The 18,759-nt window shown below is 38.6% G+C and overlaps 1 protein-coding gene across 2 annotated transcripts in view; it reads right to left on the bottom strand.

Annotated features, from left to right (window-relative positions):
- The window catches only part of COL9A3 (collagen type IX alpha 3 chain), a 106,861-nt gene that overhangs the window by 23,598 nt on the left and 64,504 nt on the right, over positions 1-18,759 (bottom strand). For both annotated transcript variants that reach the window (XM_074210443.1, XM_074210444.1), the window contains 11 exons: positions 16,832-16,885; positions 16,203-16,256; positions 15,000-15,041; positions 9,519-9,575; positions 7,897-7,950; positions 7,403-7,456; positions 6,486-6,539; positions 4,258-4,311; positions 2,497-2,550; positions 1,672-1,725; positions 3-56 (listed from right to left, as the gene is read on the bottom strand). In XM_074210443.1, coding sequence (XP_074066544.1) covers positions 3-56; positions 1,672-1,725; positions 2,497-2,550; positions 4,258-4,311; positions 6,486-6,539; positions 7,403-7,456; positions 7,897-7,950; positions 9,519-9,575; positions 15,000-15,041; positions 16,203-16,256; positions 16,832-16,885 — 585 coding nt within the window. The remainder of the gene's footprint in view (positions 1-2; positions 57-1,671; positions 1,726-2,496; positions 2,551-4,257; positions 4,312-6,485; positions 6,540-7,402; positions 7,457-7,896; positions 7,951-9,518; positions 9,576-14,999; positions 15,042-16,202; positions 16,257-16,831; positions 16,886-18,759) is intronic.

The raw sequence follows: 18,759 nt of genomic DNA, 5'->3' as shown, positions 1-18,759 counted from the left end.
ACCTTCTCACCATCATATCCTGGGATCCCATCTCTGCCATCTTTTCCAGGCATACCCTGTAGACAAGAAGAAATAGCTGTCCTTCCATCCAGTCATTGCAGAGGTGGGGTGGGAGTGGGGAACTAAAGATGGAGGATATCTCTTAAACTATCAGTCATGGTTGACGAACTTTGCTGAACTGTTTTTTTCCCATTCTTTTTAAAATTTTTATTGAAAGGGATGTTTCATTGGTCAGAGTAGGGATATCTCTTTCTATCTCTCTCTCTATCTCTATCATCTCTCTCTATCTCTATCATCTCTATCTCTATCTCTATATGTATATTTGGAAGGAAGGTTAGATACTAGATCTGTCATTTCATTGGTAGAAGGAATTTTCAGGAGAGGAAATTCTCTGTGAATGTAGGTTAGCACCTTCTTGGCAACTTAGAACCTTGAAGAATTGCTAGCTTAGAGTATTGAAATGTTAAATGACTTTACCAGTGTCTCACAGTGTGGACTCTCTACCCATTTTGCCATGTTGACTTTTATTTATTTGGGAAGAGATGTGATATTAAAAATGAAAGACTCAAACTCCTTACACCTCATGCTTCAGTTTTCTTTTTAGGGTTTTTTTGCAAGGCAAATGGGGTTAAGTGGCTTGCCCAAGGCCACACAGCTAGGTCATTATCAAGTGTCTGAGACCAGATTTGAACCCAGGTATTCCTGACTCCAGGGCCAGTGCTTTATCCACTGCACCACCTAGCTGCCCCAATGCTTCAGTTTTTTATCATGCTCTATAATCTGGTATTCCATGTATATCTTAGTTACTGAGGTAGACTATATGTTTCCTGAAGTCAAGGTCCATATCTTATTCTCTATGGTAGAACCAAATAGCACTATCCCTTACTCCAATTAACTACTCAGTGAACTGAATGAAATAGCTGTAAACACTACTTATCTATAATCAGACTAAGAGATTCTGAAATCTGAGTATATGTAGCTCCTTAAAGGGAGAATTAGGAATGCATCCAAGCAGCTCTACCAACAGATGGGAAATAATGAGAGCAAAGCATCAATTGCCATCCAAGAATTCTCAATCTTCCTCATTCTGCTCTCTTCATGCTTGCTACCACCCCAGAGCAAAAAGAAGACACAACCAAGAATGTAACTTCATAGGTTTAAGATTAAGTAGACCTTGGAGTAACAGAAATAGAAGATAGTAAGAGAAGGGGGTGGGGGGGAAGAACAGGAGAGAGAGCAAAGAGAAAGAATGTAGAGTTGAGGCATTGGCACAGTTCCAGGGAGGAGGTAACCCATTTCTATGATTCTTTCCTCCTCTGAAATATTATGATGAGCTTTCCTCCTGCCTCCCCCCTCCCCGCCACCATTGTCTAAGATATACTGCTCTGAAAGTCCTCAGAACAGTTTTTTGGATCCCATAATCTTTCATTATGATTCCTGAGCTTAAAATACATGAAATGACTACATTCAACTCAAGTCTAATTTACATTTTAAAGATATTTTGAAAGGGTATTACTTATGGAAGATGAAATAATTACACTGATACCACAACCCACAACCAGCCAAAAGAACAAGATGTGCAAATTAGCACTGCCAATCTCTACATGGGCTACCATTGCTACCAGGATGTAGAACAAGACTATAACTATTTTAGAAATAAAAGGAACTCACAGGCTCTCCAATAGGCCCAGCTACTCCAGATAATCCTTTGGGACCAGGCCTGCCCTAAAAAAATACACAAGCAAATTACTGATCATATGATAGCAAATGAATAGTCAAACAAATAAAGAAGAGCCATACATTAGAGGGTTACTGAGTCTAGCCAGAGTATCAGTATTCAACTAGGGGATCTTTACTCACACTGAGTTGGGATCCAGTTCAGTTTCATAATTTCACTATAAACCTTCCAGGAGTAGGAAGAGCATCACATCATATTCTGTACAATAACTGACTCTAAAAAGCTCTCCCTCTCCTAATATTAATATAACATATAAAAGCATATAATCTGTCTCTGCAAACATGACCACTATTAACTTTGGCCTTATTGAAGTCCCAAGCTAGATTAGAGGGGTTAGAGTACAAACCTAAGGAGGTCGAGGTCATGAATCCAGTCCCTTCCAAGAAAAACTCTGTCCTATGGCCACCATGCACTTCCTTACTCAAGGGTACATGGTAAACCAATACTTACTGAGAGTTACCAGGTTCAGAGAGGCTATAAAATATTTGACACAATCCTTCCCAGCTACTGATGAGGAAGTTGGGGTAGGGGGAACCCAATCACTCAGATTGAATTTTGTACTGGTAGGTCAGAAGCATCATCTTTGGGTTCTAAGGACAGAGCATTATTGCTTTACTCATTGGAATATTTTGACATTTTTTTAAAAGCCTAAAAAGAACTGGTTTTGAGGAATCAGTGGCAAAAATCAGTTGGTAATTAATCACAAATCCAAAGGCCTGTAATAACACTGGAAAAAATGGATGTCTCATTTAACTTACAAGGTCACCCTTGGGCCCACGGAATCCTTCTGGTCCCCTCTCTCCTCGATCTCCCTGAAAGTTGAGATACAGAACCAAGATTATTTTCTCGAAAATTGAATATAGAGAAGGAAATATAGAGAACATGGGGTGTCAAACCATATTGAGAATGGTATAATTTTGGTAGCTTCCTGGTAGGTACAACTGATGTTTTTATGAGTTTCTTACATTTCTATAGTCAGCAATCAACATGTTTTTAACAGTGATAATAACAATATTACCAATGGAATCAGTAGTAACTAACACTATTACTGTGAGTATTAATAAAAAGTATAAATAATATTCTGATATTTCAAGGACTATTGTTTTCTTTAGCATGGAAATTAATCCATTTTACCAACTCAGATATCCCAAACCTTTATAGTTGGTTTTAAATTTCAATGCTGAAAAATGCATCACCCTGCATAGAGGTGCATTTAACTAAACTGATCCTCAGAGGAAAGACATATAGTCTGCAGTGGGCCCAGATTTTAAGTTTTTCTACCCTAGTAAGACTTGTCAGAGCTTGTGATTCCCTGGCATGGTCTCTGAGAATCCAAGATCATCACCAAATCATGATGAAAGAGCAGAGGAGGACTAAAGGGAATGGAAGAGAATTTTTTTTTGTAACTTTAGAAAAAACAATAGTGATATTAACATGACCACACATGTAATCCTAGGGAGTATTGATACTTAATGGTGATATTACTCACTGATAATAACATTTTATGATATTAATTTATTAATATTAGTTATATGAATAACAAAACTAACACTTAAACTTTTTATAAAATTTGCAGATTCTTTACAAACCTCTTACCTTTGGTCATATCACCAGAGGATCTGAAAAGGTATTCATGGTGTGTTGGAAAATGGTTTGTATGGGTGTGTGTGAGTGTATGTTTGTGTGTATGTGTGAATGTGCATGTGTATGGATAAATAAAATGAATTCAGGCCAGATTAAGCAAAGCGGTATTCTACCAGTATAGCTAGATACCTGTCACTTAAGCAGTGATTCTTTAATTCTAAGCAACCTGCTTGGTTATTGTTACATTTTATAAAGGCCAGAATGAATATGAGTAAAAATGGTCACCATATTATTCTTTCTCATTGGAGGAAACAGCTTGGGGCAGTGTTTGAGTTGGATCCTACATGGGGATGAGAAAGAGGAATAAAAGAACAGGAGAGGGGGTGGCTAGGTGGCGCAGTGGATAAAGCACCAGCCCTGGAGTCAGGAGTACCTGGGTTCAAATCTGGTCTCAGACACTTAATAATTACCTAGCTGTGTGGCCTCGGGCAAGGCACTTAACCCCATTTGCCTTACCAAAAAAAAAAAACACCTTAAAAAAAAGAACAGGAGAGAGAAGAATGGGAACTGACCTTGAAGTTTCATTCTCATGATAATGACAGGATATGTAGCTAGAGCCCCTGAGGAATTCTTAGCCAGCCCAAGGACCACTTCCATTAAAACCTACCCTCCATTAAAATCAACCCTCAGACAGGGAGATAGCTTTGATGACCCTCAATTCCATCTGTGTTCCCAGCATGAGATATTGATGCTAATTCTCATACTTATGATACCTTTTTAGGCCTAAATTTTGTGTAGAATTGTCCAGGGCAAGGCTTACGATTCTAAAGTTATTTTTGATGAGGGAAGGGGAGAAATAGTTAAAGAACTAGAAGCAAATCCTTGAGAACATGGGGTGGAAGAAGCAGAGTGAGACAGCCCTGTGATATACGTACAACTTTCCCAGGTGGTCCTGGAATTCCTGGGGGCCCTCGGAAGCCAATTGGTCCCTGTAAAGAAAATCTATACATTAGAAGGACACTGAGTCTCTGACCAGAGCAACAATGTGCAGCTAGCAAACCTTCACACATACTGAATCTCTCCATTAAGGTTGTTAAGACCCTCACTATAAATTTCCCAGGGGTAGAGAGGGCATTCCTGGTTTACTCTGCACTACAACTGGCTCTAAATAGCTTTCCCCTCCTAATAATAAATTAATAAATAATAAATAAAATAATTAAGTAGTACTTTACATTTTACAGCTGTGTGACCCTGAACAAATAATTTAACTTTTCTTTGCCTGAGTTTCCTCATCAACAATAATATCTGCCTCCCAGGGATGTTGTGTCTGGCATATAATAAGCTAAGTGGCACCATGTATAGAGCATGGACCCTAGAGTCAGGAGGACCTAAGTTTAAATCCAACCTCAGACACTTATTAGCTGTGTGACCTTGGGCAAGTCACTTAACCCTCACAGCTTCACATCCAGAGTCATCTCCAATTGTCCTGATCCATATCTAGCCACTGGACTGGATGGCTCCAGAGGAGAAAAAGAGCCTGGTGCCTTTACACAACACCCCCTCACTCAAATCCTATTCACTGGCTTGTCAAGGTATCACCTCCCTGATGTCATGGTCTTCTTCAAGAATGAAGGACAAACAAACAATAATAAATCCTTTATAAATGTTGATGTTATTGTTTTCCTTAATCTATATTCAATGATTAAATCTAGAATATATACTGGTTCTAGAATCAGAGGCCCTAAATTCAAATCCCAACTTTGATGTTTACCACCTGAGTGACATTGGATAAGTCACCTAACTTTTCTTGATTTTAGTCTCTTTCCCCTCTAAAATTAGAGGGCTGAAATAGATGGCCTCTCGGATCCCTACTTACTAGATCTATTATCCTGTATGTCCTACCTCTTCCACAAATCTAAGATCTGGCCTTCTTTTAATCTTTTAATTACCTATATGTCCTATTATTACTTATATAGCTTATTTAAATGTATTTGTTTCCTTGTCATCTCCCCCAATAGGTTGTAAACTACTTGAGGTTGGGGACTATCTTTTGCCTATTTGGGATACAGTATTAGTACAATGCCTAGTACTTTGCTTTATAGATGTTTAGTGACTGACTTAGTCAACCTATATTGATAAAACAGGGCTAATAAGCATAACATATTCCTTCTCAAAAACCTTCAGTGAGGGGTGGCTAGGTGGCGAAGTGGATGGAGCACCTGGAATCAGGAGTACCTGAGTTCAATTCTGACCTCAGACACTTAATAATTGCCTAACTGTGTGTGTCCTTGGGCAAGTCACTTAACCCCATTGCCTAAAAAAAAAAAATTTAAAAAACCCCTTCAGTGACTCCCTATTGACCTATCAATATTGCATACAGATTATCAATATTGCTACATTTTAGGAAGGACATTGACAAGTTGGATTGTTTCCAAAAGCAGGTGACTAGAATGCTAAAAAAAAATCAGAAAAACATACCCCATGAAGATAAGTTGCAAGAACTAGGGATTTTTAGCCTAGAGGAGATAAAACATTTAGACTGGAGGGTGGGGGAACATGATCATTTTCTTCAAATATTTTCAGAGTGCCACCATGTAGAAGGAGTTAGTTGTGGTCAGAAATAGTAACAATGGGAAGAAATGCAGAAAAATTGATGTAAGCTCAAAAAAAAAAGTTAGTAACAATTGGAGCTGTCCAAAAGTAGAATGAGCATCTCAGGAGGCTCTAAGTTCCCCATCATTCGACATCTTTAAATAGGTTTTGGATGGCTATTCATTGAGGCTAATGTTGAGAAGTGACCTGTTTAGTCAAATGACTTCTCAGTTGCCCTTCAACTTTGATATTCAATGAGGAGTCTGTAAAGTTGTGCCCTGGCATGCAAGGCCTACCATAATATGATCTCAACTTATCTTTCTAGCCTTATTTCCTTCCAGCCTTTTCATGAACCCAATATTTCAGACAAATTAAACAAATTTCAGAAAATTAAACAAATTTAATCATCTCAAAAAGGAGAATCCTGTACTAGGTGAATGAGAAGCTGAACTTCCTTCACATTTTGAGACCATTCTTTGAAATCACACATCTAGAAAGAGAGTCATAGGGTCAGGTCAGGGTATCAACCCAAGTGCTGATGTAGGGAAATTAGGAAATGAGCAGTACTTACACGATCTCCAGGTGGCCCCAATGCACCAGTCAATCCCCTTAAGCCTCTAGGGCCCTATAGGAAAAAGGAAGTAGATAAGGCTGAAGGGATTCAGTTAAATGGAGAGGACATATGGAAGGCCTAAGGAAAAAACATATGCAACAGATTGTGACATTTGTGGGGTTTAAAACAAGGAATCTTTGAAGGTTAGATAGCTTGCATGGGGCCATTTTGAATAAACTATTGCATTTGCAGCTGCAAGAGTAAAGATTATACAAAGACCGCTTGGCTCAAGATCATGTGCACAGTTTTGAAAATAAGGGATTCCTCTCCATCTGGGAAAACAGTGCTGAGGGGAAAGGCTTTCTAATTCAGGAAAGAAGTCAAGAGATTGAGGGAACTCTTTTGGCTAGGGATTGTTCAACAAAGCATATAACTGCTAATACTGTCTAATAACCATGGTGGAGGAAGAAGTCACATCATAAATTGAGGTTCTTTTTAGTTTGCACCTTCTAAGACTATTTCTTTAAGTAAAAGTTTTTGCCTAGATTGTACCAACTAGAAAAATGAAAGTATCTTTGAAATTCCATAAGTTTCTGTTTTACACTGGGGATCAAAACTTGGGAAATATATTTTCAAGTGACAGTAGCAACTAATGCAGAAGAAATGTTTTTCATGCAATCACAGTCTCTGAAATAAAAGACTAAACAACTCCATTCACAAATGGATTATTTGTTCTTTCTTTGATGTAATATTTGATAAATTTTATATCTTACTATAATTGGATTAAATAGTAGTCAAGGTTAGAGAGAACCTTGCAAAATAGAGTAAAAAAGAACTAAGATATCTAATTTTGGACCCAGTTTAAACTGCAGTTTGAATGAGATGTTACATTCCACCCTTCAGGTCATCTCACTTGAACCTTCCCCAGTTCTTACCTGTAGGCCAATGGATCCAGGAATACCAGCAGGCCCTGGGGGACCAGGATCACCCTGCAATAGATAGCACCACTGGCTTAGAAAGGACATAGTCACACATCTATCAGACATATCAGGCCTAGCTTCAGTCTTTTTGTGACTGTTCTGAGTCACCCCACCCCAAATACAGAACTCAGTGTCTTCATCCGTATCAAAATATACTCATCTTCACATCGATGGGGCAAGAATTTGTTTAGTCGCTATTCTGCAATACGTGTGACTTCTACTTGAGATTATGGGTTTGCAGAGGAGCCTACGATAGGTCATTTTTGTATCTTTTGTGTATTTGTGGTCTATTTCAATGCCACATACCAAAAAGTTCTTAAACAGTATATAGATACTAAAATTATGTTATCACTATAACCCTCCCAGCAAACTTATTGTGCTATCATCTCCATAAGGGGCAGCCTTCTTTCTGCCTCAATGATAGATAAATCCAGACCAGTGGCATTTACCTTCTCTCCATCTTTCCCCACTTCTCCTTGTTCCCCTTTGTACCCAGTGGGTCCCTAAAGGCAGAAAAGATAAAGAACACGTCAGACTTCCCAAGTCCTAGGACTTCAGGACACCCTGGAGTTGGTTGTGAATTTCTGACTGAGTCAGAGCTGCAGGGCTATGATAACTGAAGCCCGACCCTAGAGAATAACATACAGTAAAGTCAAAACAGTAAATAGAACAGTTGTAATGACGATACAATAGCCCAAGTATATCCCTACTTTGAAGATAAGGAGACTGAGTTCAATCTATGAATATTATGTAGCTAGTTTAAGGTTGCCCAGTTAGTTCTTAGTGCTACAACACCATTTTTCAAACTTCTGGATCATTGTTCTTTTCTCCTATGCCAGCTCAGCTCTTCTTTCCACTGTGTGACTGACCTCGAATAACAGGACTTTAGCTTCATCCATGCCTTGCTATTTGTTAGAGATCCATTTGATAATAGAAACTGCTTTGAAAATATTTGTTGCATGTGAAATAGGGATGAGCTTTTATACCTCCTTTCACCAATTCTTTTTTAAGGAATTCTTTTCCAGGGCAGCTAGGTGATGCAGTAGATAGAGACTAGTCCTGGAATCAAGAGAATCTGAGTTCAAACTCTGCCTAAGACATATATTAATTGCCTAGCTGTGTGATCTTGGGCAAGTCACTTTACTCCATTGCCTTAAATAAAATAAAATAAATTTTTTTATAAAGGAGTTCTTAGGGGCAGCTAGGTGGCGTAGTGGATAAAGCACCGGCCTTGGAGTTGGGAGTACCTGGGTTCAAATCCAGTCTCAGACACTTAATAATTACCTAGTTGTGTGGCCTTGGGCAAGCCACTTAACCCCATTTGCAATGCAAAAAAAAAAACCCTAAAAAAAAAAGAGTTCTTTTCTTCAGTGAAATTTGAACACAAAACCAGTTTCACTTCAATCCCAAAAGTTCTTTAAACTTTGTTCTGTCTAAATGACCGTAAAACAGAGGCCTGAATCTGTCAGATTCAACAGTTCAATTAAATTGAATTTCTCTAGAACCTACCATGAACAAAGCACAATAATGTGTTGGGTATCTCTTTTAGGTAGGGGGAGTAGTGTGTTGGTGCTGGTGGGGTCTGAATCTGTGCTTTTGATAGTATGTTTGGGGTTTCCCAATATGACAACTCTCTCCACCAATGCAGGTCAACTTTTGATCTAAAGCAGAGAGTTACTTGGAGGACTAAAAAGGTTAAATATCTTGTCCAAGATCACGTTATTTGTCTATGTTCAGTACTGCATACAAACTTAACAACATTCTGGACAAACAGGTCTTGAATCCAGTTCTTCTTCACTTCAACACTAAACACCCTATTAACTGGGGAATAGAATTGACTGGGAAAAGAAAAGAAAAGAACAAGATAAAAGAAGAAAAAAAAGAAGAAATAAAAAATCCCTACTCTTCAAGAGTTGATATTATCTAGGATGACTACATTCTAGCATTACAAATACTGGAAGTCTGAATGGGATAGCTTTACAAAGTTACAATGGCTCTCTTTTGACTCTTTAAGGTTAAATCCTGTTTCCAGTCAGGTCTGTGACACCCAGTAATTGTGTCTGGGGCTTACCTTAAATCCTGGCATTCCTGGTGGTCCAGGTGGTCCAGGTGGGCAGATAGCTGGACACTGAAAAAGAACAAGAGATCTAGCATCAGAAATTTTTCTTCTCAATCCACTCCTGACTGCAGGAAGACATAAACGACAAATTTTAGTCAAAGATCTGGAAACTCAAGGATGAAGCCAATAAGCCTTTAAAAAAGGCAAGGACTCACCTGAGCTCTCCCTAAAACCTTTCTGAACACCTTTAAAACAAACTCTGTAGCAGCAGAACCCACAAAAAAATTGGGTAAAATAATTTTTGACCCAAGACAACTTAGAAGGTTGGCAGGAAATATCTGTGGCACATAGATGAGAGTGGAGCTCAGTCCAGTGTAGTAGGCACTGGGAGCTACTGAATCAGTGATCTCAGCTTCCAGACAGTAAGGGGGTCATACAAGGGGTTAGACAGAGATTACAGAAGCCTCTTTATTGGCATTAGGGGCAGGACTATGTTACTTTGCCCATACCAGGACCTTATCATAATCTTGGATCTGAGAACCAAAGGAAAGGAGGAGCACTAACATACCAGAGTTTGTGGCTGCAGGGGAGCTGAGACCCTGCTCACAATTCCAAGACAGAAAAGGGTGTTTGTAGTCATTCCCATACCAGAGCACAGACCAGGGGAGTAGTAAGCAAACATCTCCCTAGATTATACTAGAACAAAAACACTTAAAAGTTCTCAGAATTATCTCTGAAAACATTTGCCACCAAAAACCCCTGAAACCCAGAACATCTTCACTCCAGAAGTAGAGTCCCTCTTTAGCATAGCGTTAAAAGTTAAGAAAAAGACTGGGAAAATAGGTGAACTGAGGGAAACGATTCAAACTATAGAAAGTTACTATTGGTGGCAAGGAAAATCAAAACACAGACTCAGAAAAAGAGAGCAAAGTCAAAAGTGCTATATCTTTTTTTTCTTAGGTTTTTGCAAGGCAAATGGAGTTAAGTGGCTTGCCCAAGGCCACACAGCTAGGTGATTATTAAGTGTCTGAGGTTGGATTTGAACTCAGTTACTCCTGACTCCAGGGCCGGTGCTCTATCTACTGCGCCACCTAGCCGCCCCCAAAAGTGCTATATCAAAAAATTCAAAGAAAAATATCAATTTGTCTCAAGATAATGGAAAACTTCAAAAAGGATTTTAAAAATCACATAAAAGACGTAGAGGAATAATTGGGAAGAGAATTGGGAACAATGCAAGAAAATCATAAAAAAAGAGTCAACAGTTCAGTAAAGGAGGTACAAAAAATGCTGAAGAAAACAACATCTTAAAAACAGAATGGGGGGCAGTTAGGTGGCGCAGTGGATAGAGCACCAGCCCTGGAGTCAGGAGTACCTGAGTTCAAATCCCAGTCTCAGACACTTAATAATCACCTAGCTGTGTGGCCTTGGGCAAGCCACTTAACTCCATTTGCCTTGAAAAAGTCTAAAAACAAACAAACAAACAAAAACAGAATAGGTCAAATGGTAAAAGAGGCACACAAATCCAATGAAGACAAGAATGTCTTGAAAAGCAGAACTGACCAAATGGAAAAAGGAAAAGAGGTACAAATTTCACTGAAGAAAAGAACTTCTTAAAAATAGAATCAGTCGAATGGAAAAGGAGGTATAAAAGCTCAATGAAGAAAATAATTCCTGGAGGCAGCTAGATGGCACAGTGGATTGAACACAGTCCTGGACTCAGAAGGACCTGAGTTTAAATCCAGACTCAGACACTTAATAATTACCTAGCTGTGTGACCTTGGGCAAAGACACTTAACCCCATTCATTGCCTAGAAAGAAAGAAAGAAAGAAAGAAAGAAAGAAAGAAAGAAAGAAAGAAAGAAAGAAAAAAGAAAGTTATGAGACATCAAGAAAAATAAAACAAAATGCAAAAGAATGAACAAAAAAGAAGAAAATTTGAAATATTTCATTGGGCAAAAACAACTGACCTGGAAAACAGAACTAGAAGAGATCATTTAAGAATTATTCATGAACCCAAAAGTCATGATCAAAAAAACATACATGATCATTTACCTGATCATTATTTTTTAAGAAATTATAGGAACAGGTAGGTGGCACAGCGGATAGAGCACCAGCCCTGAAGCCAGGAGGACCTGAGTTCAAATTTGACCTTAGACACTTAATAAGCCTTATCTGTGTGACCTTGGACAAGTCACTTTACCCCATTGCCTTGCAAAAACCAAAAAAAAAAAAAAAAGAAAGAAATTATCAAGGAAAACTGAACTAATATTCTAGAATCAGGGGATAAAATAGAAATTAAAAGAATTCATTGATCACCTCCTGAAAGAGCTCCTCAAATGAAAACCCTAGGAATATTAAAGTCAAATTCCAGAACTCCAAGGTCAGGGAGAAAATAGTACAAGCAGCCAGAAAGAAATAACGCAAATACCATGGAGCCACAGTCACTATACCAAAGGAAATCAGTACAGAAAGGTTACTTCTAAGATGAATAACTGAATGGATAAATGAATGGCTGGAAAATTATATCTCAATTCTCAAAACATGGAGGGAAACAAATTAAAAAGTTAGACAGTCCCTGCCCTCATGATTCTTATATTTTAATGGAGAAGTCAATATTTGTAGAGAGGAATGAGGGGAATCGCATAGTAGTGAGTGCAGCAATAAAAGAATTTGTTGATACAACCTGTCCATAGGTAGAATGTTGATTTGACTTTAAGACCTGGCTTAATAGAATGTTTATTGAGCATTTATTATATGTGCCAGGAACTGTGCCAAGCACAAAGTATTTTATTTGATCCTCACACTAACTGTAGGAAGTACTATTATTATCCATTTTTTGCAGTTGAGGAAACTGAGGCAGGCAGAAATCAAATGACTTACCCAGGTCACATACCTAGCAAGTGAGGCTGGAACTGACCTCAGGTCTTCCTGAGTACAGGTTCTGAGCTCTATTCACTGTAACACCTAGTTGCCTTGAGGTATTAGTAAAAGTATGAACCCAGCAAAGACCTAAAATGGGAGCAAATCCAGGATAATCCACAGGGCTCAGATCAGTGACCCTTAATGAAACCACAGAAATCTGGATTAGATGAAATAGGGGAGATGATTTTCCTAACCTTTCCTTCATTTTTTTTCTGACTGTCTTACATAGTGAATATGGATAGATACCACTTTAAGAAAATCTATTATTTGAACATCTAAATTCTTAAGATAGATTGAGAGGGTAGCTAGTTACTTTAGCTTTATAAAGCTAGTTTGCTTTAAAAAAGGATTTTTTAACTCACCAAAGGATTCCTGGTTCTTAAAAAAATGGCAAGCTTTCTTCTCATTTAAAACAATGACTTGATTCACATAAAGCTCATTTCCCAAAACCTTTTCAGAACACATAATGTCCATTTGCAGTTCCATAGAAGCATCTTACAAGTATTCTAAGACTCATCACATTTTTTCAAAGGAGTAAACTGAGGTTTCATGAGGATAAGAGACAGAGCAAGATAAGAGACAGGCAAGACACAGAGCAAATTAGTATGAAAACTGAAATAGAAATCCCAATACCCAGGGCTTTCTGACAATGACAGTTCACATTTCTCTCACACCTTAAATTTTTTTTTTTTTTTTTAGGTTTTTGCTAGGCAATGGGGTTAAGTGGCTTGCCCAAGGCCACACAGGTAATTATTAAGTGTCTGAGGCTGGATTTGAACTCAGGTACTCCTGACTCCAGGGCAGGTGCTCTATCTACTGCGCCACCTAGCTTTCCCACACCTTAAGTTTTTAAAAGTCCTCTCCTAACAATGACATGCAGTAGATACTGCAAGTATTAAGCTTTACAGATTAGGAAACTGAGGCAGCGAGGAGAAACAATAGATAAAGAATCCTGAAGTCCGGAAGGTCTGAATTCAAATTCAGTCTCATATGATTATTGTGTGTGATGCTGGGAAAGTCACTTGACCTCTGTCCATCCCAGTTTCCTCAGTTGTATAATGAGGATATAGTAGTATTCACCTCAAAGGGTTGTTGTAAGGATCAAATGAGATAAATGCTTAATATAGTTCCGGGTATAAGTGCTTAATAAATATTTATTCCTTTCCCCTCCTTCCCTAAATAGATGGCAGGCAGCATCAAGGCAAAACTGAGGTCTTGATTCCAAATCCAATACTAGTTGCCTTTTCTACCACCGGTGACTATTGCAATAATATCAAGCTAACTTGTCTCTTTTTCTTTAGTTCAAAATAGGCAAATTAATTAGGAGTCCAAAGAGTAGGCCCAGGAAGAGAAGCTCAAAAGTTCTCAAGTAAGTTTAATTCAGTTCTGCCACCAAAAAACTGGCAACATTTCTTTGAAAAAGTGAAATTAACATAGTTTATTTTTAGTTCTTAAAAAGGAGAAAAAAAAACCACACCCTTCCAAAATGTTTTGGGGTTTGTTTTTTTTTTAGTATATAGAAGTGAGGTGTTAACAGATGTTGTCATAAATAACAGTGCTGCCAATTGAGTCTTTTCAAAGGGAAGCTGGAAATAGTTTGCAGTGGGGGTAGGGATGAATGAAGCCATATTTCCTTCCCTGGCACATGCTGACAAGCTAATTATAGGATGATAGTTATAGAGTTCGAAAGAACCTCCAAGATCATCTATTCCAGGTATCAAACACCATGGCCTACAAGCTAGAAAAGATTAAAATGTCATTGGGAAATATTTAACAAAATAAAAATGCAATAGAACATAAATAATGATACTACATGATTTTCTAAGTCAATATGTGACTGCAGGAATGATTATGTATGCCTTAGTGCTCTATTTCTCTTTGAATGACTGTCACCACTGATCTAATCCAAGCCCTCATTTTACAGATGAAAAAACTGAAAAATTTAAGGTACAGGCTTACATAGCAAGAACATGAGTGAAGCAGGATTCCTTATTCTAGGCCTTCTTTACTCTAGTCTAGTGCTCTATCCCTCATACTACCCAGCTGCTTTGAGGTAAGAATGAGTCCCAAACTCCATATTAGTATCTGGCAATACCCCAAATCTGTGCAATCCCAAAGACCCCACGTTTATTCCAATCTTGCAAATTAAATTCCAGCCTACCTTTCTCTCCATGTGAGCTAGAGAATGTTTAAATGTGACATTATATACTCTTTTCTTGAGATATTGTAACTCTAGGTGAATAACTTTCTACAAAAAGGATTCAAACATGACAGGCCATCTTCAGTAAGCAAAACATATTTCAGCTCCCTCCCTTTTCTGGGAATCTCAAAGTATATCATAACCACTCCTCAAATTCCTCAGCCCAACTGTTCCTCTTTGAGAAAAGACAAATAACATCCTCTCTATTCTCCAAATTAGTTTAAAAAACACATATACACAGCAATTTAGAGATACTTGTCACCATCATATGGCCAAGCTAAGGCTGGCTCTTTCCATTTGCCTCCAAGTCTCTTGATTTCTGAGGACTGTATCCCTAGACCCAAGACTGTAAAACAAAGAAAAATTCCTACCTGTAGGTCACCAGCACCATCAGGAAGAACCCCTGGGTGTCCCTGAAATCAAAAAAAATGTTTTAGAGCATGAGCTAAAGTATTTAGATCCTTTCCTCTTTGTCTCACTCTCCATAGACTGACATGTGGACTTTGGAATTATCTTCAACATTACCTCATTTATCTACTTTCTATCTTCCAAGTTTTATTACAAACTCCCCATCAGAGGTACTAACCTCTTCTACTCATTGATCTGCTACCACAGTGCCTACTACAGGGCCAACTGTAGTGCCTACTACAATGAGCCCAGTGAGTACCAGTAAGATTCATTGATCAGTGGATTGAGTGATGAAGTCTCAAGCTAGGTCCTTCTGATCAGAGAGAAGAGCAAAGGGTCTTTGAATGGGACATCTTCCACTCCTACAAGTCTAGTTTCTAGGTGCCCAGGTTTAATTGTGGCACAAGAAAATAAGGACAAGCTTGTCAGCCCATGTTCATTCACAAAGCTAAGAGGGATAGGAGTACAGTAATGCATTATCTAATAGATAATTATTTCAATTTAATTTTTTTATTTTATACACTTAAAAACATTATTATGAGAACAGGTCCAATGTCTTCACCAGATTTCTAAAGGGATCCACATCACCAGAAAAGCTCAGAACACCTTCTCTAGGGAATGGGGTTGAAATGAAATCCTTCTAGTCACATCCCATAGCCCTTCCTATTCTGCAAAAAAAGGAAACAATCTAGTTCATGCTTTGCAGCAGAGACAGACTAGTCAGACAATCTAGTAAGGGCAGAAGATGGGGAATTTTCCTATGGTTAATTGTTTAGATGTGATCTCAGGATTTTGTCTTGTACATCTTCTCTAAAAAGAAAGTATATATATGGGTTGCCTAAACTCCTGGACACAACTCTATGCACTGACTTATAGCAAGTATTCAATAAATGTTGCATGAATAAATGGGTGAATGAAGAACAAGTCTGGTTAAATTGGGAGAGATCTCACCTGATACTCCAGACAATCCTTTTGCTTTAGGTTCGCTCCTCTGCAGAGAGGATTAAATTTTTCTGCAGGAATTAAATTTAGCAGAAGAAAGAGTTCCTGGGCTCATCCCAGTATTAATTTTTCTTCTTCTGTCCTTCTCTTTTCAAACCCTCTAACTTTGACCTCTGAAATTCCTGGTCTTTCTTTGCTCTGAACAAGTCTGTGCTAGTACTTACGGGAGGTCCTGGAGGACCTGGGGGACCAGGCAGCCCTGGAAGTCCAGATGGTCCCTAGGAAAGGGAAGAATCAAGTCTCAGAAAAGGGTACAATCATCACTCTGAGGGGAAGCACACAAGCAATGATGAAAGTTCTCTCTAATAATGACATCAATGTAGCTTTCCCCAGTTCATTCTGTCCCTTTTCTAACAGCAGGCTGATAGAACTCCTGATAGACCTCTCTCCCAGCTTGAGCATCATCTGGCTCATTGTCAATCCAGGGTTAGGAATGATATTTGTGCTTTGCAGGTTGTTTCCTGTACTTGTGACTGCATCAGCATAGCACTTTAACTTTGAGCAACATACAGGCAAAGAATGAGATTTGTATCATTCTCTGTACTGCTACCAGCCCAACCTCTCCAGGCACCATGAACAATGGAGAACTACAGGCTTTTTGATGATACCTGTGTTCTGATTGGTAGCACTGTGACTGGTCTCCTAAAATAGGAACCATGTTGTATATAGATGTGGGGAAAGTGTATGTGTGTATATGTATGTATGAAATAGCCTTTAAATACTTATCATCATGGTACAGAAATATTAGTTTAACCCAGAACAACATGGCTTTAGAATCAAGGTAATCACTCACAGGGGGTCCACGGACTCCATTTCCTCCTGGGAGGCCACTCAGTCCAGCTTCACCCTGAAAAAAGAAAAAAAGAAAATATATCAGGACTTGCTTCTTTCAGCTCTAATCTTCTATTTGTTTTGGGGGGTTAGAGGGACATGGTTAGGGACCCTATACTGAAGTTGTACCTAGGGAACTGTTTATGTGCTTACTATGCAATACTGTGTTAAGCACTGGGGAGACAGCACATAAAAAAAAGTTCAGTTATAAACAGGCAGAAATAAAAAGCCTGGAAGTTCTAAGTGTGTTGGCTTGGGGGTAATTGGAAAGGCCTAGGATTCAATAGGTTTTATCAGCAGCTCAGATGACTGCAGGAAATAGAGGCAGTTCCGATAAGCTGCGGTACAACTCCAGCTCCTAAGAAGAAGTTTATAACTATCTCATTCAAGTGCTTAAAGCAGTAAGCAACCTAGGCAAAGGATGGTGATGATGAGTGATGATGAGTCTTTTCTCAAAGGGTTTCGATTGATTCTGGGATGGGGGCAGGAGGGGGGGAGATAATAAAGTTCCCCCAAGTGATGGTGGTGGTTGTTCTTCATTTTCAAATAAGACCAATGACATCATGAGAATGATGCCTTGACTTACTCATGAATTGAATATGAGAGACAGAGCAATCATCTTAAGCTCTTTTTCCTTTAGAGTCACTGAAGTCCAGTTGCAAGACAAAAGTCAAAACAACTGGAGATAATTCAGGTTGCAGTGGGTGGCCTTAGTCTTTCTAAATTGAGCTCTTTCCCAGGTCTTAGTTTGAGGCTACACCCATTCAGTGACTAATGGCTAAGTAAAAATAAAAATAAAGATGGCCCAATTTACTATTACGGAGCTATCAGTCTGGGAGGGGAAAACCCTCAAGAGTTTCTAGTCAATACAGAAAGCAATCAGTAGTTACAGTCATTCTAAACATCAAACTTAAACAATGAGCCTCAGAGGCTTGGGTTGGGGCTATAATTGGTCATTCATTGAAAGCTAGAGTGATTTGAAAGCTAGTTAGGTAGCTCCATTTAAAACACAATGTCTTTTCAGAGCTGTATTTCAAGAAAGCAAAAATTAAAACTGCTGGACAAAAGGTAGTCTCAGTTTTTTTTAAAAAAAATCAAACATAAATAAAAAGGTTTATTTATTTATTTATTTTTATTATTCAGGTTAGATAGGAGCTGCCTACAGGCTTAGAGTTTTTTGGACAGACATCAGCATAGTCCCCTTTCTGGCTCTATTTGTTGTAGGAGAATTCCTAGTTTCCCAAGAACTCAGAACTCTGACCCCCAAGTGCAGTTGTAAAAGAAAAAAAAACCAGATTTATAAAAACAGAAAGTGAGAGATAGCTAAGAGTTGCTTAATGGTCATTTGTTTTTGAGCACAGCCATTTAACCAGGCAGGATACTGGCTGATTCACTCAAGCATTACAAGTCAGAGAGGTAAGAGCAAGAAATGCTCCAGTTCCTCCTTAAATACCCCTTAGGATCCATGGGAGGGGGTGGTGTTTTGGGAATGGTCTGGGTCTTTTACTGGATAAATTGCTGTAGGAGGTGTGTTGCTGTAGGAGGATGAATCCTACTTGGTTTAATGCTGAAATTCTATCTTGCATGCATAATCTAGCATCTAATATGACCTTGGCCAGGGTCAAAGTAAAGGTCAAATGCAGAAAAATATTTCAAAATTTGTTTTCAAATATAATATTCCTCCATACCCATAATTTCCTGCATCATATTTGGAGCAGAACTGAACTGGATAGAAAACTGATAGCTAATTCTAGGGCTCTAGTCACTAAGAGATTCAACTAGTTGCCCTAATGTAGGAATTTGGGGACTTTGGTCAGTCTTCACTAGTTGTTGGAAGATAGCAGTAGAGTTTGGTGGAGAAAGAAGGGGTCACCCAGAATATAAACAAAT

Source organism: Macrotis lagotis, chromosome 1 (assembly GCF_037893015.1).
Source record: "Macrotis lagotis isolate mMagLag1 chromosome 1, bilby.v1.9.chrom.fasta, whole genome shotgun sequence".
In the NCBI taxonomy this organism is placed as follows: Eukaryota; Metazoa; Chordata; class Mammalia; order Peramelemorphia; family Peramelidae; genus Macrotis; species Macrotis lagotis.
Note: the sequence above shows the minus strand (reverse complement) of the source record. Positions and strands in the feature narration are given on the sequence as shown.